The 27,097-nt window shown below is 35.6% G+C and overlaps 1 protein-coding gene and 1 pseudogene across 5 annotated transcripts in view; both read right to left on the minus strand.

The window, feature by feature from the left end:
* Positions 1-27,097, minus strand: part of CCDC150 (coiled-coil domain containing 150) — a 94,220-nt gene that overhangs the window by 23,524 nt on the left and 43,599 nt on the right. For 2 of the 5 annotated variants that reach the window (XM_074399326.1, XM_074399325.1), the window contains exons 14-19: positions 22,008-22,121; positions 16,311-16,394; positions 9,337-9,444; positions 6,892-7,035; positions 2,263-2,391; positions 1,313-1,400 (exon numbers count right to left, since the gene is read on the minus strand). In XM_074399326.1, the coding sequence (XP_074255427.1) occupies positions 1,313-1,400; positions 2,263-2,391; positions 6,892-7,035; positions 9,337-9,444; positions 16,311-16,394; positions 22,008-22,121 (667 nt within the window). Of the gene's footprint in view, positions 1-1,230; positions 1,401-2,262; positions 2,392-6,891; positions 8,792-9,336; positions 9,445-16,310; positions 16,395-22,007; positions 22,122-27,097 lie in introns of those variants that run through there. The other 3 variants (XM_074399329.1, XM_074399327.1, XM_074399330.1) reach the window with 3 other exon arrangements.
* Positions 13,119-16,308, minus strand: LOC101044488 (phosphoserine aminotransferase-like; annotated as a pseudogene).

Here is a 27,097-nt window from a genome sequence, read left to right on the forward strand (position 1 = left end):
GAAAGAGTGACTACAGAAAAGAATCATGTAGGAATGATACCACTTGGGAGTTCTTCTAAGAAGCTGAAATAGAAGCTCAAAATATCTGAGAGTTCATAGATGACAATTAGTACCCTCAGCTTTAGGTTAAGAAACTAAGGCTCGGCTGGTCCGGGTGCAGTGGTGTTTACAACTAACTGATCACAGTTACAGATTTCTTTGTTCCTTCTCCACTCCCACTTCTTCTTGACTAGCCGTAAAAAAAAAAAAAAAAAAAAAAAAAAAAAAAAAAAAAGAAAAGAAAAAGAAAAAGAAAAAACTAAGGCTTCTAGGAATTAAATAACTTGTCTCATTTATAATTCAATTTGTCTTCATATATCAGGCTATCAATACATGTTTCTGACAAACTTATGAGCTGGTGATTTTATGCTATATATTTATTTTACTAGTGACATATGTCACTATAGTACATAATTTACTATTTTACTAGTGATACATATCACTAGCAAAAAATATATCACCTTTACAAAGACTGGCTTGCTGTTGAGATTTCTGCATCTATATATAACAGCCACTTATAAATGTATTGTGAATAGTAAATATTTTTAATACTATTCCCCTGACTTTTTAAAAATTCAAAGTTAATATACTTTCATACTATGTAAAAAAAGATAAACACAATGAAAAAAATAAAACTCACTTGTTCTCTCATAACATAGAGGCAATATGCCCTATTAATCTCAGACCATTTATTCTTTAACCTAAAAAGAAATTTAATTTTTGAAACATTCTATGAAGAAATTTACTTAGAAAACATGGCTAGAAGTGGTTCACAGAATGATTCACCTAAAATAACTATTAATCTTGAAACAGGATAGTAATAAATGGATAATTAATTCAAACTAAAGTATGTACTTAGTTTCAATTATCTTGACAATTACTACTCTAGAAGCAAGGACAAATTAGGTTTACATGGTGCAGAAAGCAAGGGTAAAACAACAGTACAGCTAATGAATTTCTAGGCTATATAGTCTAGAAATTCCTTCACATTACTGCATTATAGGGGCATTCTGAATTTTTGGAAATAGTATTTCTAATTCTAGATTTTCTCTAATTTGGTAGTTCTCTAAACATAACATTTTACTAGATTTTTGCAAAGGAAGCTACATAAAGTGATTTCATTTATTAACTTCACACTGCTCCTTAATGCGATGCAGCAATACCAATGATAGGGAAAAAAACCACAGGTACCTTTCTTTCTTGAGGCCTGCAATCTCTGAATCCCTCCGCCCAAGCTCTATTTGTACTTTCTCCAGAGCACCTTGCATCTTACTATGAGAAGCCAGGACATTCTCCAACATGATTGTGACTTTGCAGTTGTCTTCTTTAGCCTCTGCCAATTGTCGCTGAAAGTTTCCCACCTAACAGAAAATGAAACAACACAAAGACATTTGATCCTTTCTGGTTACTCTTCTGCTTGTGGATCCCATTACTCCTTGGAAAGACTATGGAAAGCAGGCAAGCAGACACAGTAGGACGTTAGGGGGAAAAATTAAAGTATATTTTATTTTTAGGTGGTTTCTTAAGTTACTGTTGAGAAAAAGAAAAGCTGACCCCAGATCTTAATGGTGAACTCTGCAGCTTCCCAACTATGGCCATGTTACAGCAAACACATTAACCAGAGAGGCCGGACTCAGCACAACCTCCATCCAAGGTGATGCCAGGCTAGCCTCTTAGAAGTCTTCTGATGGGGTCAGATGGAAATAGTACATCTGAAATGCATCAGAATTATCTGAGAAAAAAAGACTATAAGAGAAAGTGGAAGCTGCTGAACAATGAGGTAACTCAGAGCCCTCCTCAGAGAGGCAAAATCTAGCACTTGCTGGCAAAGAGAAGTTTGGGATGTGAACTCTATTCCCACTAAGCACACACACTGTTAAAGAGAAAGCATCACAGAAATCTTATATCACATAATACAACAAAACTATAAAGGTTACTATTACCAAGATTGGTCATGTTTCAACAGAAAAAATTAGAACTTTCTCTTTTGGTATTTAAGACTGAAAGTTAAAAAAAAATTGGGAGTTATATATATGATGTAATTTTAAGGGAAAAATTTTAAACTATTCTAAAATTATCTTTTCTCTAAAAAAAGAAATCCTCCCCGATCAATCCTCACTCTTTCTTACTAATGGAAGCAAGAAAGCAAAACATATGGCTCATGAAAGATTTCAAAAGTGCTTCTTCTCAGTGACAGACAGTCAGAAGGGACTGATTCCTTGCCTTCTTGTTTTCCCTGTCCTCCATAGCCTCCAGGTCCTCTTTCAACTTCTGACTCTCTTTTAGGGCTGCGTTACGACACTTCACTGTTCGGGACAGCTCCTCTTTACTTCTTTCAAGAATAGATTTCACCTAAGCAGGAAAAAAAAAAAGAAACAATAAATAACAGTACAAAACATGACACATCAGTAATTAGAATAAGTCATAGCAATTTAGAATCCAAATTTTAAATGTACAGTAGAATCTTATATCCTTGAAACAGTTTTAGTAGATCCATACCATCAGCTCAGATAATCATACTATTTTAAATATGACTTTTTAAACTTTTTATTTCAAAACAATTTTAGGTTCACAGGATGTTGCAAAAATAGCACAGAGTCTGATGTACCCTTCATCCTGCTTCTTCGCCTTTTTTTTTTTTAAAGATGGAGTTTTTCTCTGTCACCCAGGCTGGAGCCTAATGGCATGATCTGGGCTCACTGCAACCTCCGTCCTCCTGCCTCAGCCTCCCAATTAGCTAGGATTACCAGCGTGCACCATCGCATACAGCTCATTTTTGTAGTTTTAGTAGAGATGGGTTTCACCATGTCGGTCAGGCTGATCTTGAATTCCTGACCTCAGGTGATCCGCCCAACTTGGCATCCTGAAGTGCTGGGATTATAGGCATGAGCCATTGTGCACAGCCCCTTTATCCTACTTCTAATGGTGACATCTCATTGCTGTGGTTCAACATCAAAACCAGGAAATTGACATTCATAAATTGTTAACTTGATTAACTAGATTACATAATTTATTCCACTTTTGCCATTTTTTCAACCTTCATTCATGTATATATGTGTGTGCATGTGCATGCACACAGTTCTATGCAATTTGATCCTATTTACATATTCATGTGACCACCACCACCGCAGTCAAGACACAGAACTGTTCCATCACCAGAGAAGAATTCCCTTGTGCTATCTCTGTATTCACACTTCCCTCCAAAAACTCATCCTGTCCTCTGGCAACCACTAATTTGTGCTCTTTTCTTTCCCACACTACATTGATGTACAGTTCTCTATTTCTATAGTTCTGTCCTTTCAAGAATGTTACTTTAGGCCGGGCACCGTGGTTCATGCCTGTAAATCCCAGTACTTTGGGAGGCAGAGGTGAGCGGAACATGAGGTCACGAGATCAAGACCAACCTGGCCAACATGGTGAAAACTCATCTCTACTAAAAATACAAAAAAAAAAAAAAAAAAAAAAAAAAAATTTAGCCAAATGTGGTGGTAGGCACGTGTAATCCCAGCCACTAGGGAGGCTGAGGCACAAGAATCACTTGAACCCAGGAGGCAGGAGTTGCAGTGAGCCAAGATCGCATCACTGTACTCCAGCCTAGCGACAGAGTGAAACGTCTTAAAAAAAGAATGTTAAACATTTCATACACTTTTAAATAGGTAACATACGGATTTTTAACAGCTTTACTGAGGTATAAGTGACATATAATGAGCTACATATACTTAAAGTATAAATTTTGATAAGTTTTGACATATGTATAAGACTTTGAAACCATAATTAAGATACCGAACATTTCCATTATCTCCAAAAGTTTCCTCATGCTCCTTTATAATCTTCCCCTTCTGTTTTTCTTCCCACACTCGTACTGATTCTCACAAGTAATCACTGATCTGTTTTTTGTCACAATAGATTAGCTTGCATTTTCTAGAATTTAATATGGAATTGTATGCACTCTTCTTTGAATAACTTCTTTCACTCAGTATAATTATTTTGAGAGTCATTCAATCTCTGTTCTTTAGTATTCTATTGTAGGGATATCACGATTTTGTTATCCATTCACTTGGTGGACACTTAAGATTTTTTCAGTTTTAAGTCATTACAAATAGAACTGCTGTGAACACTTGTGTACAAGTCTTTGTGGAGACATACTTTTATTTGTCTTTGGTAAATACTTAGTAGTGCACTGACTGGGTCATACAGTGGTAGTATGTTTCACTTTTAAACAAATTCCCAAAATAAGTTCTAAAATGGTTGTACTAATAATAGGTGTATGGTAGTATCCCACTGTGATTTTATTTGCATTTCCCCAATGACTGATGCTTAATCTCTTTTCAAGCACTTACTTACCGGCCACATATCTTTGCCGAAGAAAATATGTTTGAATTTTTGCCTATTCTTTAAAAGGTTTTCTTCTATTTAAATTTTAAAAATATTTTTTCAATACTTTCTGGAAACAAAGCCTTAATCAGATATGTGATTTGCAAACAATTCCTTCCAATCTGTAGCTTGTCTCTTCATTCCCTTAATGTTTCTGAAGAGCATAAGGTGTCAAACTTGTCGAAGTCCAATTTATCATTTTTGTCCCTTTACGGATCATGCTTTTGATACGAAATCTAAGAAATCTTTATGTAACCCAAGATCACAAAGATTTCTTCCTATGTTTTCTTCTATAAGTTTTACAGTTTCTGGATTTACATTTAGATCTATGATCCATTTTAATTTTTATATATTTTGTGAGGTATGGACCAACGATACTTTGTTTTTGCATATGGATATCCAATTACCCAGCACCATTTGTTGAAAACACTATCCCTTCTCTGCTCTCAGTTTTGTTGAAAAGAAAATGTTCATAAAACTATTTTGGATAGGTAGTACATTCACATTTTCCTTAAAGTACAAAAAGATTAAGTGAAAAACATCCCAGCTGCCCAGTTTCCTTCCTCAAAAATAATGTTGCCAGTTTATTATGGGTCATTTTAGAGACAGTCTATGCTTATACATGTGTATATGTATGTGTATATATATATATATATATATATATATATATATATATATATGTATTCTTTATCTCCCCATCCCTTTTACATCCAAATAGTAAAATATTACATATACTCTTCTGAACTTTTATTGTTTAAACCTAATAACATACATATCTTGAAGCAGTATTGCAAACTATGAAACTATGGATACACTATCATTTAGCCAGTCTCTTACTGATGAGATTTTGGTTGCTTTCTCCGCAGCTATTAAACAACAATACTTCAGTAAGTAACCTCGTATACATGTCATGTGTACAAGCCAGTACATCAGTAGGAAAAAGTCCTAGAAGGACAATTGTAGGGTCAAAGTTGTGATAAATATTGCTAAATTGCCCTCCATAGGAAGTTGTACTGTTTTATAATCCCAATACCAACAAAGAATGTCTTTTCCCCACATCTACCTCAACATTATTAAAGTCCTTAAACTTGAACCTGTAACATGTAAAATACTTAATTTTTTCTACAGAAAAGGATCCCAGAAGACTACGAAGGATGGCAACTTACAGGTCCTGATAATCTACTGAATTTTGTTCTAGATAAGAACACAATATCATTTTAAAAATTCTAACAGTTTTTTTAAGTGTGTATGTGTGTGTGTGTGTGTGTATCAGTATGTATACGTATACACACACACACACACACACACACACACACACACACACACCCTTATAAAAGCAAAAGTGCCACTAGATATTTACAGGAGTCTAGACAGTAGCAGTGAGGCAGGAGAATAGGGTCCTGAGGCAAGGAATTTAAGGCCAATTTGGGCTGACTTCCTAAAAGAGAAAACACCAAGGTCTAGGGGCAGGGAATCTGAGGCCATCTTGTGCTGACTTCCCAAAACTGGATCAAAAGGAAAACACCTGGGTTTGGGGACAGGGAATCTAAGTCTACCTAATACCAACTTCCAAAAGCTAAACCAAAAGGAAAAACTCCATCTCCCCAGCAAGTAGCAAAGGATCAAGGCTATTCTCCCTACAATCCTCCCCCTTCTACACATCTCAGATGGAAAAGGAGAGTGCCTTGGATAGGCCTTGGGCCAGGAATGGCCATCCCTTCATCAGCATAGGGGGTCAATTCACCTCAGCCTTTAGCCACAGGCCAAATTCTTCATCCAGATAAGAGGTAGCCAATAGGGGCCTCAAAAGGAGTACTTAAAACCCAGAAAACTTTGTAAATAGGCCCTTGAGCCACTAGTGCAGGCCCACTCCCACCCTTCCGAGTGCTTTCTCCCTTTTATGAATAAATCTCTGCTTTGGGTGCTTCCCTCCTGTTTCATTCTTTGTTACTTTGTGCGTTTTAATTCTTTGTTCAAAACACCAAGGACTGGACAACTCACACTCACAGCCCTCCTTCCAGAAACAGAAGCACACTTTAGAAGATAAGCTACAGTATTTTCTATTTCTAAATATCAGGTAAAGACAAATGTTCTAACAAGTTTTCTCAAGAAAATATTTTCCAAAGTTAAATTTCTTAGGGTTTCTTGAATTAAGTTATTTCTACTTGAAAATGAGGCTTTATCCAAGCATTTTAGGTCAAATGTTAAGATTAGGTAGAAAGTTTCCATTTAAAAAAAAAAATCAAAGTTATATAAAAAGAACTCAGTAGTTACTGTTACACCAAATTTTCTATATCTAAAACTAATTATATGACAGCTGGGACAGTGAATTCAATCTATATTAGTTTTTTTCTGTTTGTTAAAAACCTTATTTCCTCGTTACTCATTTCTTTAAGTATTATCTTTCTGGACTGTTAATACTTCACTCTTGTATAAATTTAAATTTTTCCTAAGATTTAATTTGTGGTCTTCACTTACCGAGTCCCGTTTAAAAAAATGTGGAGATTCATCATTTACTAAAGGTCTTGAGGCAAGAATCTCTATTTTGCCTTCCAGTCTTCCCTCCATGGTTTTAATAGCATTCAAAAGAGTCTTCAGAGAGATCTTAGAGTCTCCAATATCCTGAGATGTTTTCATAGAAGGCAGGTTAGGTGCAAAGCTCACATGGCGTGTAGAGTTTGGAACAACACTAGGCAAACCAACTGATGACGTTCTATCCTTTATACTGTTTACATGGGACCTAGAGATTTCAGGGGATTTTGAAGATGCAGGCCTCTCTGGAGATTTCCTTTTTCTTAGAGGCATCGTCAATTATTAATAAAAACAATAAAATCAGCTAAAACCTAGAGTTACCTTTCAAGGAATAGCCGCTTTACTAGGAGAACACTACAAATAGTATTCTAGAAGGAGCTGTAATAAAAAATATACTTGAAAATGTGTTTCTTTGCTTTCAGAATGAAGAGATCACACTTTACGACCCAGCAAAGAAACAGACCCTACGCCAACTTCCCTGTCAAAGAGCCTGTCAGAGCGTGTATCTAATGAGGCCCCCCTCTAACAACTCTGTGACCTCAATGCTCATCAGCAGAGTCAAGGAGTTAGAATCCTATGAGTATTCCATTTGAAAACATATTTTAGTTCCTTGGTTACCAGGGAAGATACACAAATATCATAGACACAGAAGTTACATATGCTTTTATTAAGAGTTAACGATTTTAAAAATAACCTAATGATAGGCATGCTAAATGTGTAAATAATTGAAATTAATCATTTTCTTCTGGAAACACCTTCCTGGGTTATGTTCTTCACTAAATATTTTCAATATCTTGCTTAACTTTTTCTATTCATTTGTTAAAATATTATGAAATATGAAATATTATGACCTAAGAAAGGTTTTTAGCCTCAAGAGCCACCATGCTGACAAGTAAGCACCTTCACTACCAATACCTCTTTCAGGCGAGCATTTGCCTGTTGCTGGTGTACCTTCTTGGCACTGAGTTCTGAGTTTGCCTTTAATTCAAAAAAACAAAGACACTTGTTCCTCACAACTGCCAAAATTTGTAAGGCTCAAGTTCAAAAAGCACTGCCTTTATGAAAGCATTTCTCACTACTTCTACGCATATTAATGCTCCCAATCAATGTTCAGTAATACAATCTATTTTTCTGAAAAGCACAATTTTCTGTTCTCTAATAAAGTTTATGGCGTACATTTCCTAACTATAATAAGCAAGTTGAATGTCTCAATGCTGTGTCAGGTATCTGTACAAATTTCTGAGGCTTAGCAAAACCTTGTATGTATTAGGTGCTTTTAAAAGTTTGTTAGGCCGGGCATGGTGGCTCAAGCCTGTAATCCCAGCACTTTGGGAGGCCGAGGCGGGTGGATCACGAGGTCAAGAGATCGAGACCATCCTGGTCAACATGGTGAAACCCCGTCTCTACTAAAAATACAAAAAATTAGCTGGGCATGGTGGCGCGTGCCTGTAATCCCAGCTACTCAGGATGCTGAGGCAGGAGAATTGCCTGAACCCAGGAGGCGGAGGTTGTGGTGAGCCGAGATTGCGCCATTGCACTCCAGTCTGGGTAACAAGAGCGAAACTCCATCTCAAAAAAAAAAAAAAAAACAGTTTGTTAAATTGAGTCAATTGACAGGGTATTTATCTTTCACGGATTGCATCATAAAGTGGGGAGAAAGATGTCAATTTCTTAAAACCTAAACGTAGATGAGAATGATGGTTTCCATCTTCATCCATGTCCCTGCAAAGAACATGAACTCATCCTTTTTATGGCTGCATAGTAATCCATGGTGTATTTGTGCCACATTTTCTTTATCCAGTCTATGATTGATGGGCATTTGGGTTGGTTCCAAGTCTTTGCTATTGTGAAGAGTGCTGCAATAAACATACATGTGCAGGTGTAATAGAACAGAAAACCAAACACCGCATGTTCTCACTCATAAGTGGGTGTTGAACAATGAGAACACATGGACACAAGGAGGGGAACATCACACACCAGGGCCTGGAGAGCTAGGGAGAGATAGCAGGGAGTGGGAGAATTGGGGAGTAATAGCATTAGGAGAAATATCTAACATAGATGGCGGGGTGATGGATGCAGCAAAACACCATGGCACGTCTATATCTATGTAACAAACCTGCACGTTCTGCACATATACCCCAGAAAATTTATAATAAATTTAAAAAAAATCCACGAACTACATACACACATATATTTGCCAACACTTAATAAAATCTTAAAATAGAAGTAAAAATAAAGAGCACTTTTCTTTGCACAGAGGAAAGATACTTGGAAAAAGGTAGTGTTTCCTGATCACTTCAGCCAGAGAACGAAAGCAAAAACAGACACAAAAAAACAGACACAAAAAAACTAAATATAGCAGCAATCCACTTTTGTAGATATTAATCACACCTGGGCATATTTGGCCTGTAGCACCTTGTTCAACTTTCGTAGTTGGTCATTCTGTAAGCTGGTGTCAGTAAAAGATTGTACTTGTTCTTCTAGCTGTTTAACTTTTATCTAGAGGAAAAACAAAAATAGAGAAAAATAATTTTAAAAATAAAGACATTATATATATATATATATATATATATATATATATATATATAATATATATATATATATACACATATTTATATACTCCAGGAGGGGGAAAAAAAGGTCATGAGTTGTAATAAAAAAAAAAGAATCCTTAAAACTTGCAAAAAACAATCCTAAGTTTAATCATGCAAAAAATGATTTAGACACTGTAGCCATTTAATTGTACTGAAATAACTCATTTGATTTCTAGTGCTTACAGACCTCCAAATGGACATGACACATGAATATAACTGAGATTTTGTGGCTAACCTAATTCAAAAATTTGTGGCTAATATATTTGAATCGTGGTACCTGGCATTCAAAATCCTTTGAGTATGTATAATTAGAACTGTCAATGTAAGAAGCAGACATATTAGACCAGAAGAATGGAGTGGGGGTCAGGAGGAACAGGCATAGAGTCTTATATTTCACTGACACAGAATTACGAAAGTTGAATAAATGGAATTCTTATATGTTGAATTATATATATATATATATATATATATATATATATATATTTTTTTTTTTTTTTTTTTTTTTTTTTTTTTTTGAGACAGAGTTTCGCTCTTGTTACCCAGGCTGGAGTGCAATGGCGCGATCTCGGCTCACCGCAACCTCCGCCTCCTGGGTTCAGGCAATTCTCCTGCCTCAGCATCCTGAGTAGCTGGGATTATAGGCACGCGCCACCATGCCCAGCTAATTTTTTGTATTTTTTTTAGTAGAGACGGGGTTTCACCATGTTGACCAGGTTGGTCTCGATCTCTCGACCTTGTGATCCACCCGCCTCGGCCTCCCAAAGTGCTGGGATTACAGGCTTGAGCCACCGTGCCCGGCCCCCTGAATTATATTTTAAAACTAATTCACAAAGATGACTACTCACACGTCTCTCTTTAAAGAAAATTATTATTTTGGAGGACAAAATTATTTAATATATACTCATACATCTCCAAAGTATGTGTTTTTCCATATTTGCTTCCTTTTATCCCCAACCCCCTCAAATACAACAATTAACATTACTGAACCTACCCCTAAATCAGGAAAATTTTCATTCAAATTTTTTAAATTCCATCTCTCAATATCTTGTTTCCTATCTGTAGAGGCAAAACATCTATTTCACTGCAGCTATTGTACATTTTCAGCAACTGTTAATATTTGAACGGGTTGTTACACGTCAGGATGGTTAATAAGCCCTGTGGGTGACAGTTACTGGAAGCGGGTGCTGGGTATTGGGGATGCTCTGCTTCTTGATCTGAGTGCTGATCACATAGGTACATTTACTTTATAAAAAATTCATGAGGCTGTGCCCTGTATACTTTTCAGATATATGTTATAATTCAACAAGAAATTAACTGAAAAACTAAAGTATATCAAGCACTTACCTAACTTCTAAATTAAGGTCACAAATGCAATTGCTTACTGGGGCCAGGCAGCTAACACAATGTTGAAATCCTATTGGTTAGGTGATGGGGCCAATGGTAGATTAGAGTGAGGATTAGAGTGAGGCTAAGTAAATCAAATTGACATATGTTTAAAAACAACTTAAAAAGTGCTGGAAATCTTTCAGACATAAATACCATCTATCCCATCTATCCACCACTGAACTTAATAAAACATTACCGGTACAATTGAAAGCGTCTGTGTAGCCTACCCCAACCAAATCTCCTCTTTTAATCCTAGAGTTAACTCTTATGCTGAATTTATCATCCCTACTCTTTAAAAAGTAATTTTATATGTATCCCTAAACAGTATATAGTATTGTTTTATGAGATTCATCCATGTTAACACATGTAACTCTAATGCACCTATTTAATATACCCTCTTAAATATACTGATTTTAAAACTAGCATAACTATTTTAGGGGAAATAATGACAAAATTTAGTGAAGTTCAGGATATGCACATCCTAAAACCCAATAATCCTACTCCTCAGAATTATATTTAGCTGAGAGCATCTTTTGTATGTGAGTATAAGGAGGCAGGTACAAAATTCATCATATCATTATTGTTATTGCTTGCAGTCAGTTAGAAACTAGCTGATTATCCATCAACAGAAGAATAAATACATTGTGACATATTTACATAATTGAATACTGTGCAGCACTGAAAAGGAAGTTCAAACCATGTTTGAACATGAGGCAGCAGTTTCCAATACAGTCTAAGTTAACACATGAAATCCAGTATTTATATCATTCATTAACAAGTTGATTCTGAAAATGCAGTCTTTTACCAAATACAATTCCTATGTATATTTTTAATCCATTCTAATCCAGTTGAGAGAGAACATACAGCAGACTACTGTTCTGACAACGTTTAGTGTACAGCTCTTCCTTTAAACTGTCCTGTAAGAGTTATGTGCTCCAAGAGCACTTTTCCTAGAGCTGATGAAGTCAGTGCTTTTGGAATGTGTCGGCCCAACACCTGACATAAAAGCATCAATGATATCAATAGTTTACAATAGTTCAAAAAGTATTTCTTCAAAGCCTATCAAAAATCTTAAATTCTTATTATAGGAATATGAACAGCAAAAAGGCACATATTTTTCCTTATGATTACATACAATCTAGATAATTTCTAAGACTGCATAGTTGAGGTTTAAAAGGTCAGACAGATAACATCAGACCCATTCATAAATTATAAAATATATTCCATTCCCAGTCAAAATTTGGCTTTAAGTCTTCGTGAGGGCCTGGGATTTGTGTTATATATTTAATAATACACTTCATTTTTCTTGGGAAAGCTAAAAAAAGGTTAAAGTCATGCGTCACAGCCTCTTATATCATTCATTTCACAAAGGAGAAAGTTATTTTATGCCTGTAAAAATGTATACACCCAGCCTGTAATGTAGCCTATTTTTCCCAATGAGAAGTAGGTAAGAGAGGTGTGCTCATCCTCATTTTACAGATGATTAAGATGAAACTCAAGAAAATTAAGACCTTTCCATGGTCACACAAGTGTAGATAATAAATGCATCGCTACCTCTGGAAAATATTAATATTAATAGATGAAGCTATTTGTCCAGTATTTTTATTTTTGACAAATATTTTATGGATGAATAATATTTTTGTGAACTCAGGCAGAAACCCTGTCTCCATGGATAAACCAGTCTATTCAATTGCCTCTTTCCAGGGTTATTTCTTTTTAGAAATGTGTTATAAAAATTCAGCAAAAAGAGCTATAGGCTTTCTACATTCTCAGTGAATGACCATGCACAAATGATTATAATAAAGCTTCAAACAATTACAGAATAGGTTTTGGCTTCATAATTTTAGGTTTCAGCAGCTCGTAAATAGAAGTCATCTGGAGATTAATGAGGCCACAAACTTAGGGATGTTCAGACACTACAGACTTAGTAAATGACAAAGCTAGGTATTCTCAAAATCTAGCAATATTTGAAAATTGGTATTTTTTAAAATTATACTTTAAGTTCTGGCGTATATGTGCAGAATGCGCAGGTTTGTTACATACCACGGCATAGGTATGCAAATGCCATGGTGGTTTGGTGCACCCATCAACCCATCATCTACATTAGGTATTTCTCCTAATGCCATCCCTCCCCTAGCCCCCCACCCCCAACAGGCACCGGTGTATGATATTCCCCTCCCTGTGTACGTGTGTTCTCATTGTTCAGCTCCCACTATGAGTGAGAACATGTGGTGTTTGGTTTTCTGGTCCTGTGTTACTTTGCTGAGAATGATGGTTTCCAGCTTCAACCATGTCCCTGTAAAGGACAAAAACTCATCCTTTTTACGGCTGCATAGTATTCCATGGTGTATATGTGCCACATTTTCTTTATCCAGTCTATCACTGATGGGCATTTGGGTTGGTTCCAAGTCTTTGCTATTGTGAATAGTGCTGCAATGAACATACGTGTGCATGTGTCTTTATAGCAGAATGACTTACAATCCTTTGGGTATACATCCAGTAATGGGATTGCTGGGTCAAATGGTATTTATAGTTCTAGATCCTTGAGGAATCGCAACACTGTCTTCCACAATGGTTGAACTAATTTACCCTCCCACCAACAGTGTAAGTGTTCCTATTTCTCCACATCCTCCCCCGCATCTGTTGTTTCCTGGCTTTTTTTAAAAGGTAATTTAACAGAAATGTTTAGTTTAATGGCATAATTTAAAAAACAACCAACCAATCAACTTTCTCTTCTACCTATGGAAAAAGCAGTAAAAATGAATCAAGAACTTCTAGCTTTTTTTCAGAAAACAGTTTAAAAAGAAGAAGGGGAAGACTGGGGAGCTGGTGCAACTGTTGCTAATGAAATGCTATAATGCACAAGGTCAAGGATTTATAAGTTCTAAAAGTCTCTACATGTATCAGTGATAACTGTATTATTAGAAATATAAATGCATAGAAATAGAAAGTATATAGTATTAAAAACAGACCTTGCTAATATAAACATACATAAAATATGTCACTTCTCTTGTAATAACAGTATAAAGATGGATCTACAGTTTGTCCTTTGCCTGGTATTCTTAAATCACTCCCCCAATGGTCAATACTGACCTTGAATCAACAGCCGCTGAACCCAGGAGACCGCACAGATGTCTAGATTCAGCACCTAGAGGACCCCACCTACTCTCTATGCTGTGTGTTCCCATGACTCCAGAAATAGTTGCAACTTGCATTACTAAGTCCACAGGCAAGTTTGAAATCTAACTAGAAAAAGTAGGAGCAAAGGCAAAATAAGCTGGAATTTGTTAGAAAAGCAATGAGAAGATTTCTTAAAATGCTTCCAGTTCAAGTCAGAATTAAGGCAAACATTAGGTTCCACCATTTTTGCAGAGCTGTAGATGTTTTGCTGTTGTTCTTTCAAAAAAGAAGAATCTGTAATAACCATGTTCATTTGAGAAAAATACTGTGTTTGTCAACTTTTTGTAGCCATCTGCAAGTTACTTTAAACTTTGTATGTTGTTCAAGAACAGAGTATATCCTGGTTAGGATGTGTTCATAGCTGATGCATCTCCGAAAAATTTTTCATGAAGGCGGCCAGCTTCTGAACATATTCAATCGTGACAGCATTATACAGAGAGGCCCAGATGTCTCCCACAGACCTATGTCCTTTCAAGGGCAACATATTGAGTTCAAGAGCTTTATCAAGAAATCCTTTTTCTAAAGCATCATCTCCTTTGGCATTGCCAATGTGGAATGGAATATTCATCTTGTTTCTATTTTGGGGTTCCACTGGACATACGTAGAATCCGTGATAATTAACAATAATCTCATGTATCATTTAGGATTTGATGAAGCTAAGCTTCTCCATGGCCATGGCACCTCCATTGTTTTTAATCCACTCCAGGACCAAGCCTGTAATGTAAAATGCTGAAATATGGAGGCGTGTTGTACAAGGAGCTGTTTCTAGCCTGCACTTTGTATTCCAGGACCAAGGGGCACTCTCGGAGGGCAAACACCAGCAAGTCATCATGGACAATCACCACGGTGACCCCAGCAGAGCCAACATTCCTCTGGGCACCACAGAAAAATCATACCAAACTTGGAAACATCCACTGACTTAGTAAGTTTGAGGACATGTCGCAAACCAGTACTGCTCCCTTGACATCGGGTATAAAGTCAAACTCCACACCATGCACTGTCTCATTTGCACAATAATACAGGTAGAAGGCATCTTGGGTGAGGTTCTAGGTGCTTGGATCTGGAGTTTTTGTTTAGGGTGAATGATATTTATAGTTCCAAACTTCTTGGCTTCTGTGGCCTTAGCTGACCAAGTTCGTGTCACCACACAGACCGCACATCTTCCTGCTTTCAAGCCAATCAGGTTTAAGGGGACAGCACTGAACTGGCTGGACCCACCTCCTGGCACAAAAATCACCTTATAGTTGTCTGGAATGGCTAGCAATTCCTGCGAAAGATTCGCTGTATTGTTAATAATCTTGGCAAAATCTGACGATCTGTGACTCATTTCAAGAACACTAATGCCAACCCCTTTGTAGTCTAATAATTCCTTTTGTGTATCTCTAACAAGTAGTCTAATAATTCCTTTTGTATCTCTAACAACACTGAGTGTGGCAGTTTGGTGGGACCACGTCTGAAGTTGAACACCTGTCTCACGGTATCCATGGTGCAGCAGTGAGGGCGGCAAGTCAGCCAAGGAAGACTGAACATGTGAACCATTTCCTGACTTTTTAATGATCACCATTCTACCTGACAGATGGTATCTCATTGTGGTTTTGATTTGCATTTCTCTAATGACCAGTGATGATGAGCTTTATTTCATATGTTTGTTGGCCGTATAAATGTCGTCTTGAGAAGTGTCTGTTCATACCCTTCACCAACTTTTTGATGGGGTTGTTTTTTTCTTGTAAATTTGTTTAAGTTCCATGTAGATGCTGTATATTAGCCCTTTGTCAGATGGATAGATTGCACAAATTTTCTCCTATTCTGTAGGTTGCCTGTTCACTCTGATGATATTTTATTTTGCTGTACAGAAGCTCCTTAATTTAATTAGATCCCATTTGTCAATCAATTTTGGCTTTTGTTACCATTGCTTTTGGTATTTTAGTCATAAAACCTTTGCCCATGCCTATGTCCGGAATGATACTGCCTAGGTTTTCTTCTAGGGTTTTTATGGTTTCAGGTCTTACATTTAAGTCTTTAATCCATCTTGAGTTAATTTTTGTATAAGGTATATGAAAGGGGTCCAGTTTCAGTTTTCTGTATATGGCTTGCCAGTTTTCCCAACACCATTTATTAAATAGGGAATCCTTTCCTCATTGCTTGTTTTTGACAATTGGTATTCTTAAAATTCAGACAAGAAAAATCAGAAAATAAATCTCATACCTGGAGTTTTCCCTTTTCATAGGCTAGTTTATTTTTACTTTCAGTAATTTTTCCCAAGACATTTTCCACCTTCTGTTGGACAAGCTGATAAGGCAAACACAGGCATTAGAATCTCTAAGCATAGAAAGGAATAACCATTTTCATTTTTAAACAAGTATTTATATCCTTATCATTTCTATCATCCTAAGATCAAGATTCCTATTTATTTGCTACTGCTGCCTTTTAATCTCTTCCAACATAGTTGATCACATGGCTAATATGCAACATGTACAGACTGCTAATAAAAGCATGAAGCCTTAAGAGTACCAGAGTTTGTTAGTTTGTATATTAACTCTTTCTTTGTTATGTCAGTTATTCCCCTGTAATTGCGATCCAATTCAGATGTGGTGTGGTTGTATGAGTGACTGCAGGTAGTCTGTGGAGAATTACACAGTTCTTGATGAAAATAGCAGCTGCAAATGACCACAACCACTGACAGCAGAAAGCACCTCACTTACCATGGTAAAAAGCTGTTCAGAAAAATCTCAAAAACAAAATAAATGTTTATTGGAGACTCAAACTCATTGTTTGATCAAATACGCAACACAGCATTATCTTGGGCAAACATTACCAAAGGTTCTGTATTTCATAAAATTACATATTTTCATTAAACAGCCCTTAATAACAAAAATTATTTTTTCATATGCTGTTGTTCTCAGACTATATCAGAAAAAATAAGTACAAAATATAGTTTTCTTTTGATTAAACTTTGGGCCATATTGGTACTTTTTTTATATGAGGGGCATCATTAACTGACTGAACATGGAGATTTTCACTCTCCACAATCAATGCCAGTATTATATCTTAATAACAGGAAAAATAGCCATATTTCAAAATTATCATAAACCAAATGTGGAGATAAAGGACACACAAGCAAATGTGACTAATGACACAAACTCTTAATCACTGATAAGCTAACTAGCTGCACGATGGATCATTTGCAGTAAATATTAAGTTCAAAGTCTTATTAATGTTGGCAAGTATCTATATTGACATTATTCACTATTTCTGGTTTATATTTGCCTATATGGTGAATAATAGAACAGAATGTCTTTTAGGCATTTTAAGCCAAAGAATTTTAGACTTCTGTTTTATGTTCAACTTTAGATAAGCTGATAAAGATAAAACTCATGTATTAATTTACATAGGAGATATTCCTCATCATTTCCAACATGATTACAGCTATTCTTTAGTCACCACTTTGTAATATCCTTTATTTCAAGTAAGTGAACCCAACACACCTGCCTCTAAATCAAAGAAAAAAAATTCTAAACTAGATTACTATAATATGTAACTTAAATTTTCCTCTGTTCAAAATATTTTCTATGAGAAGGTACACTAAGCTGGGCATGGTGGCTCACACCTGTAATCCCAGCACTTTAGGTGGCCAAAGTGGGAGGATCACTTGAGGGCAGGAATTCAAGACCAGTATGGTCCACATAGCAAGACCCTGTCTCTACAAAAAGTTAAAAAATTAGCTGGGCATAGTGGTGCACACTTTTAATCCTAGTTACTTGAGAGGCTGAGGTAGGAGAATTGCTTGAACTCAGCAAGTCGAGGCTAGAGTGAGCTGTCATGGTGCCATTACACTCCAGCCTGGAAGACCAAGCAAGACCCCCATCTCTAAAGAAGAAAAAAGAAAAAAAAGAAGGCAAAGTAGGCTGACTCATTGTTTTCTCCTTAGCAGTTGCCTTGGCTAGAAGAATTTGCATTTTTGACATTCAACACTTGATAAAAATCTATGGAAAACCCAAAAAGAATTATTAGCCCTTATATGCCACCTACCCTAAAATGATACACTTTTGATATAAAAACTTATATCCAATATTAGTTTTTGGTGGATTATAAACTATTATGACCAAGTATTTGTCCTGTCAGAATTAATATTTCATAATTATAAATATTCATAATTCAGTTTTTAAAAGTTTTAAAAATCACTGTGGGCCAGGCACGGTGGCTCACGCCTGTAACCCCAGCACTTTAGGAGACTGAGGCGGGCAGATCACAAGGTCAAGAGATCGGGACTATACTGGCAAACACATCAAGACCATCCTGGCCAACATGGGGAAACTCCATCTCTACTAAAACTACAAAAATTAGCTGGGCGTGGTGGTGCATGCCTGTAGTCCCAGCTACTCGGGAGACTGAGGCAGGAGAAAAGCCTGAACCCAAGAGACAAAGGTTACAGTGAGCCGGGATTGCACCACTGCACTCCCTGGTGACAAAGCAAGGGTCTGTTTCAAAAAATAATAATAATAATAACTGTACAGCTCCTCCTAAGGCAAAGGCAAATATATTTTAAAAAGCATTTAGACAAGTAGAGTAGGATTATGTTGACCAAGTCTTCAGCAGCAAAATAAACTGCAAGGACGGTCAATAATACCTCAAAAGCAAAGCTATAACAACAACAAAATCTTAATTATTTAAAACTTGATTCAAACTTCTACAAATTAACATGTCCCAGTGTGCTATAAAGCATAGGTAGAACATATGAAAAACCAAGAACCAGAGTTAACTTAAAATATGCGAGTTATAACAAACAGTAAACACTAAAAAATAACTATCTTCTTGAAATGTAGAAAGGTTTTATTAAGGAATAAATTATCTGTGTCTTCTATAAAAGTTGACCAAAAATTTTTTAAATAATGGTACTTTTTCCCATCAATACAATTCCCTCTTTTAGACAAAGGCATAAAGAAATTCTATTAATCTTTTAAATATACTTTTAAAGTAATAATCTTCCCATTTTACCATCAAAGAGAATGCTAATATACTAAATGAAAATTGTCTGAGCAAAATCAGAATGTAATATTTGACAAAGAGTTACTTATTTAAATATTATGACACACACAAAAAAATTGTTTCCAGTTGCTAAGGGAAAGTGGATGTTAAGGCAGCTACTTAAATTACTGTTTACAGAATTAAATCAGCTCTGTACTTTAATCAACAGGAGACCAGAAATTAGAAACTACTTAAATGAGTGAATATCTCAGGTTCTGAGTTATAAAAGACTTAACTAATATTAACTTTTGCTTAAATACTCTTGGTAACATACTATAAACATTATTAATATACACAGCAAAACAGAAAATGAGTAATCACTTAAGAAACATACAGAGAAAAATGTCAAGCATTAGAATATCCATTTTAACTCAGAAACACACAGATAACACTCTGGAAAAACAGGAAGTAAAAATAGGGAGAATTATCTTAAGATATGAAAGGCAGGTTGCCAAAGATCAAAAGTAAGCCACAAAATTATTTCTAAAATCATTCTGTAAACCCAGGTGAGGTGTACAAGTTAGCAGAAGCTGTTATAAGAATACACAAAACCAGTGGGATACTGGCATCTTGGTAAACCTATTTTATAGGCAGACTATAAACATTTTTTAAAGTTTTTAATTATTTTGAAATTTTTATTCAAAATATTTAACAACCCAGTATGACATGAACCCCAGCAAATCAAATCAACTTTGACATCTGCATGATGTCAAAGAGTTACTGACAATGTCATCCTGGTTTTAAGAAATAATACATTTTAGTTCATTATTTAATTTCAAGTCATTAAAGTCCCAGTTATACAGGAAATTATATTTCTGTCTGGTGCTACAATTTTAAAATATATGTTTAAACCCCAAAAGAGAAGTGGGGAGGATAATCATTCAAATTGAACTCAGGCATGGAAACCTTCCTACATGTGGATCTTTTCTCACTGTGGTTCCCTGCCTGACTGTCAGTAGTAACGGAATTAATTGCACTATCACTACAGGCTAAAATGGCAAAAAATAAACCTAAAATTAGGAAATGTAAAAGAAAAAGCAGAGAGAATATTACTGCAATATGACATTAATCCTTACTGCCTGGCAAAACAGACATGACCCTCTTTGTATTCTAGTCAGTCAATGTTTTTAAAGCACCTATTATGTATTAGGCATTCTGCTAGGCAAGGGAAGACAAAAATGAGTAACTACTCTTCTTGTATTAGAAGAGAGTGAACACAGATGCATAAACAGGTCCATTTCTAATCAATGTAGTAATTATTCTGACATATGGGTGTGCAGAGTATACTGTGGAATACCTACACTAGGAGAGATCCTCTTGGCATTGCAGGCCATGAGAGGTTAAGAGCCTTCCCAGGTCACACAGTAAATGGAGGTTGAAACCAGGTCTATCTGAATTCAAGTTTGTGGCATTACACACAAACACACATATGTGTATCTCTAAAAATCAATGAGGGGTTATACCAGAAGGTACCCTTTATAAAGAATTTCAAGTTTTAACTGTCAAAGCACAAAAATAAACTACCAGCATTGAATGACAATAGGTTTAATGATATTGCTAAGATTCAAAAATAAATCCTGAAATCTCTAGTTCATTCCTCAAAATCACATAGCCAACTGAAGCATTTCCAGGCAGGCATGGTCAGAGACGCTTCTGGGTGGAGACAGAACTACAAGCTAGAATTGTGTTGTCTATGAGTTATTACTGGGAACCCGTAATCAAGACAGGTAGGCAGGCAAAAATCAACATTGACTAAATCACTGGCAAGATCTGTCAAAGTCACTAATAAAGTAAGGCTAGGCCTGCTCACTGGCAATGGATTCAGGAAATAGACTGAGAATGTGGTCTTCCAAAGGAACCCAGCTTAGGCTAGCCAAAAAGCAAAGGACATGGCTGAATCTTTAATTCTGTAGAGACAGAGGGTTGTTCTAAAATAGTACCAGGGATTATAGCTAATGGATCCTGTCATTCCAATAGTCAGTTATTTTTCTCTGAGACAGTTCAGATACTAAGAATTCAATAAACATTAGCTATCTGCTACATGTCCTGTATGTATTAATTTACTTAACCTCAAACATCCTCATAGTAATAGCATTATTATCCTCACTTTGACAGATTAAGAAACTGAGGCTCAGAGAGGTTAAGGATCACACCCAAGGTCATGGCCAAAACTGAAAAGTAGGAAATCTGGCTTGAAACCCATGACAATATAAGAAGATTTAGACTTAGTCTGTATAATTTTTCATAGTTGAAGTAATGAGCAGCTTATGATGGTTTGAAAGACTTTAGCCTGGTGAAAACAGACTCACATCAGGGTCTTCTAGGAATTTTCTAAGATTATTTGCATGCTTAAAAGCACTAAGCAATACTTTCTCATGTATTCAAAAGCACATAAGAAAATTATTAGCTACTTAACAGAATGACCATATCTTTAAATCCCCCTTACTTGGAGAAGATGTTTTAAGAACTGTACCATTTATTTGTAATGCACTGACCTTGTCAAATAGCTTTCAGAAATCAGACTTATTACTGATTGCCTAATGGAAGGAATTGTCTGATGAGAAAAAAAAATATAAGGTTTTTCCTCATAATTTATGGAAGAGGAACTATTTTAAATTGTCGTATTATTTGTAGTTTTCAGTAACAACATAGATGGTTTGTGAAGGCAAATGTTTAATAAATGCCTTAAATTCATAGTTTCTCAAATTAACTATTGTTTGACTACTGTAAGAATCTCTGCTATATTTGTTCTGAATTATTCAAGATTTATAATAATTATGAAAACACAAAGAAAACCCATCTTCTGACTTCTGGTTGTTGCTGTTTCTGAACTCATTAGTCACTAATTGCTATTTGGACTGACCTTTTTATACCCACCCCATGGTAATCAGAAGTGACTTGCTGAAGTTCTAGGGAAGCCATTTGATCTGCCAGCTGCTTATTCTCTTCTTCAAGAGTCTGCAGGTTCTGAGTTAATGTGTTTATGTCTACCTTTAGAGAAACAAAAGTAAAAAATAAACTATTTATGCCAGATCCAAAAAATATTATCTTATTTTTAAAATAACAATTATAACTGCAAAATGGACAATATATTCCATATGTTCCCTTGCCTCTAAATGTGGAGATTTGACCAGTCAGTCTGATAGCTCTATGATGTTTCTAAGAACCTTTTTCTCTGCATGGTTTGTGGGTCTAATTTTTTTTTTTTTTTAAATAACCCTTTTCCATTTTTTGAGTTTTTCTAGTTGCCCTCAATGAAAGGGTTATTGTAAATTAGATAGTTCTCCCTTAAGTTAAATCCTTCTGGTATTTACTTAAAATCAATTTAAGCTCATGAATACAGATGCAAAAATCTTCCACAAAATATTAGCAAGATAAACCCAGCAATACATAAAAAGATAACAAATTACAACTAAGTGAATCTTATGCCAGTAATGCAAAGCTTCAACATTCAAAATCAATCAGTATAATACATCACATCAACAGACTACAGAAGAAAAACCAAATAACCATCTTAATACTCATAGTAAAATAATTTCATAAAATTCAACATCAATTCATTATAAAAACTCAGCAAACCAGAAATGAAAGGGAACCACCTCTAGTTGATAAAATGTATCTATAAAAATCCTACAGCTAATATCAAAATTAACGGTAAAAAACTTTCCCTCTAAAATTGGGAAAAAGGCAAAGGTATCCACTTTCACCACTCCTATTCCACATCATACAGGAGGCCATAGCTGGTGCAATAAAGCAAGAAAACATAATAAAAGGCATAAAGATTGGAAAAGTAGAAATGAAACAGTCTCTACTCAAGACATATGATCATCTAAAAAGGAAATACAAAAGAATCTCCAAAAAAGGTACTAGAATAAGTGAGTGTGTCAAGGCTGAAAGATACAAGGGCAAATCTATTGTATTTCTATATATTAACAATGCACAATTAGAAATTCATACTTTATTAAAATGCCATTTAAAACAGTACTAATACTATGAAATTCTTTAAGTACAAATCTAACAAAATATGTTTAAGATGGGATGTGCTGAAAATTACAAAATACTGATGAGAGAAATAAAAAACTAAAATAAAATAGATATATCATGTTCACGTACTGACATGTGTTGTATAACAATCAATGATGGACCACATATGCAACAATGGCTGGAGCAACAGACTAAACCATATAACCTAGGTATGTCACAGACTCAAAATAAAGGGATGGAGGAGAATCTACCAAGAAACAGAGCAAGGCAGGGGTTGCAATCCCAGTTTCTGACAAAGCAGACTTTCAACTAATAAAGACATAAAAAAAAAAAAAAAAAAAAAAGGCAAAGAAGGGCATTACATAATGATAGAGCGTTCAATTCAACAAGAAGAGCCAACTATCCTAAATATCTATGTACCCAACACAAGAGCACCTAGATTCACAAAGCAAGTTCTTAGAGACCTTCAAAGAGACTAAGACTCCTATACAATAATAGTGGGAAACTTCAGGATTCCACTGACAACATTAGACAGATCATAGAGACAGAAAATTAACAAAGATCTTCAGGATCTGAACTCAGCACTGGATCAAATGGAACTGACAGAAATGTACAGATCTCTCCACCCCAAAACAACAATATACATTCTTCTCATCGCTACATGGCATTTACTCTAAAACTGATCACATAATTGGAAGCAAAGCACTCCGCAGCAAATGCAAAATTAACAAACCTCGGACCACAGCACAATTAAATTAGAATTCAAGACTAAGAAATTCATTGAAAGCCACACAACTACATGGAAATTGAACAACCTGATCCTGAATTACTCCCGGGTAAATAATGAAATTAAGGCAAAATTCAATAAGTTCTTTGAAACTAATGAGAAAAAAAGAGATAATGTACCCAAATCTCTAGGACACAGCTAAGGCACTGTAAAGAGGAAACTGTGTTGCACTAAACGACCACATCAAAAAATTAAATCTCAAGTTAACAACCTAACTTCAGAACTAAAAGAACTAAAGAACAAAGAGCAAACAAATCTCAAAGGTAGCAGAAGACAAGACATAACCAAAATCAGAGGTGATCTGAAGGAAACAGAGACACAAAAACCATTCAAAAGATCAACGAATCCAGAGCTGTTTTTTAAGAAAAAATTAATAAAATAGACTTCTCCCTAGACTAATAAATAAGTAAAGAGAGAAGTTTCAAATAACAATCAGAAACAATAAGGGGAATATTACCATTGACCCCACAGAAATACAAACAACCATCAGAGAATACTATAAACATCTCTATGCACATAAACTAGAAAATCTAGAAGAAGCAGATAAATTCCTAGATATATACACCCTCCCAAGACTGAACCAGGAAGAAGAAATTGAATCCCTGAACAAACCAACAAAAAGTTCAGAAATTGAGGCAGTAATAAATAGCCTACCAACCAAAAAATGCACTCAGACAGATTCACAGCTGAATTCTACCATATGTACAAAGAACAGCTGGCATCATTTCTACTGAAAGAATTCCAAAAAATTGAAAAGGAGGGACTCCTCCCTAACTTGTTCTATGAGGCCAGCATCATCCTGATACCAAAACCTGGTAGAGATACAACCACAAAAAAAGAAAACTGCAGGACAATATCCTTGGTGAACACTGATGCAAAAATTCTGAATGAAATACTGGCAAACTGAATCCAGCAGAACATCAAAAAGTTTATCTGCCATGACTGAGCAGGCTACATCACTGGGATGCAAGGTTAGTTCAACATATACAAATCAATAAATGTGATGGATCACATAAACAGAACTAAAGAGAAAAAACAAATGATTATCTCAATAGATGCAGAAAAGGCTTTCAATAAAATTCAACATCCCTTCACGTTAAAAATTCTCAATAAACTAGGTATTGAATGAACATACCTCAAAATAACAAGAGCCATCTATGACAAACCCACAACCAACATCATACTGAATTGGCAAAAGGTGGAAGCATTCCCCTCGAAAGCCAGCACAAGACAAGATGCCCTCTCTCACCACTCCTATTCAATATAATATTGGAAGTTCTGGCCAAGGCAATCAAGAAAGAGAAAGAAATGAAGGGCATTTAAATAAAAAGAGAGGAAATCAAACTATCCCTGATTGTAATGACATGATCCTATATTTCAAAATCCTATCACCTCAGCCCAAAAGCTTCTTCAGCTGATAAGCAACTTCAGTCTCAGGATATAAAACCAATGTGAAAAAGTCATTAACATCCTATATACCAACAACAGTAAATCTGAGAGCCAAATCATGAATGAACTCTCATTCAGTTGTCATAAAAAGAATAAAATACGTAGAAATACAGCTAACCAGGGAGGTGAAAGGTCTCTACAAGGAGAACTACAAAACAATGCTCAAAGAAGAGATGGCACTAACAAACAAAAAAACATTTCATGCTCATGGATAGGAAGAATCATGCCATTAAAATGGCCATATAGCCTAAAGCAATTCACAGATTCAATGCTATTCCCATTAAACTACCATTGACATTCTAGGCAGAACTAGAAAAAACTATTTTAAAACTTATATGGAACCAAAAAAGAACCTGAATAGCTAAGAGCCTGAATCCTATGCAAAAAGAACAAAGCTGGAGGTATCATGCTACTCAACTTCACACTATACTACAGGGCTATAGTAACTAAAACAGCGTGGTACTGGTACAAGAACAGACACATAAGACCAATGGAACAGAATAGAGAACCCAGAAATAAGACCACATACCTACAGTTATCTGATCTATGACAAACTAGACAAAAACAAGCAATGGGAAAAGAATTCTCTGTTCAATAAATGGGACTGGTATAATTGGCTAGCCATATGCCTAAAATGGAAACTGGACCCCTTCCCTACACCATATACAAAACTTAACTCAAAATAGATTAAGGACTTAAATATAAAACCAAAAATTATAAAAACTCTGGGAGACAACCTAGGTAATGCTATTCAGAACATAGGCACAAGCAAAGATTTCATGACAAAGATGTCAAAAGCAATCACAACAAAAGCAAACGTTGACAAATGGGATCTAATTAAACTAAAGAATTTCTGCAAAGCAAAAGAAACTATCAACAGAGTAAACAGACAGCCTACAGAATTGAAGACTACACATCTGACAAAGTTCTAATATCCAGCATCTATAAGGAACTTAAACAAATTTACGAGACAAAGACAAACAACCTAATTAAACAATGGGCAAAACACATGAACAGACACTTCTTAAAAGAAGACATACATGTGGCCAACAATCATATGAAGAAAGCTCAAAATCACTGATCATTAGAGAACTGTGAATCAATACCACAATAAGATACCATCTCACACTAGTCAGAATGACTATTATTAAAAAGTCAAAAAAATAACAAATGCTGGTGAGATTATGGAGAAAAAGGAACACCTGTACATTGCTGGTGGGAGTATAAATTAGTTCAACTACTGTGGAAGACAGTGTGGCAATTCCTCAAAGTCCTAAAGACAGAAATACCATTTGACCCAGCAATTCCAATTCCATTATGGGGTATATACCCAAAGGAATATAAATCATTCCATTATAAAGACACATGTATGTGTATATTCATTGCAGCACTATTCACAACAGCAAATACATGGAATCAAGCTAAATGCTCATCAATGATAGACTGGATAAATAAAATGTGGTATATACACACCATGGAATACTATGCAGCCATAAAAATGAATGAGATCATGTCCTCGTGATCATGGATGAAGCTAGAGGCCATTATCCTTAGCAAACAAACACAGGAACAGAAAACCAAGCATCACGTGTTCTCACTTATAAGTGGGAGCTAAATGATGAAACTATATGAACACACAGAGGAGAACAACGCACACTGGGGCATATCAAACGCTGAAGGAGGGTGGAGGGAGAGGATCAGGAAAAATAATAATACCTGGGTGATGAAATAATCTGCATGACAAACC

Source organism: Saimiri boliviensis, chromosome 5 (assembly GCF_048565385.1).
Source record: "Saimiri boliviensis isolate mSaiBol1 chromosome 5, mSaiBol1.pri, whole genome shotgun sequence".
NCBI lineage: Eukaryota > Metazoa > Chordata > Mammalia > Primates > Cebidae > Saimiri > Saimiri boliviensis.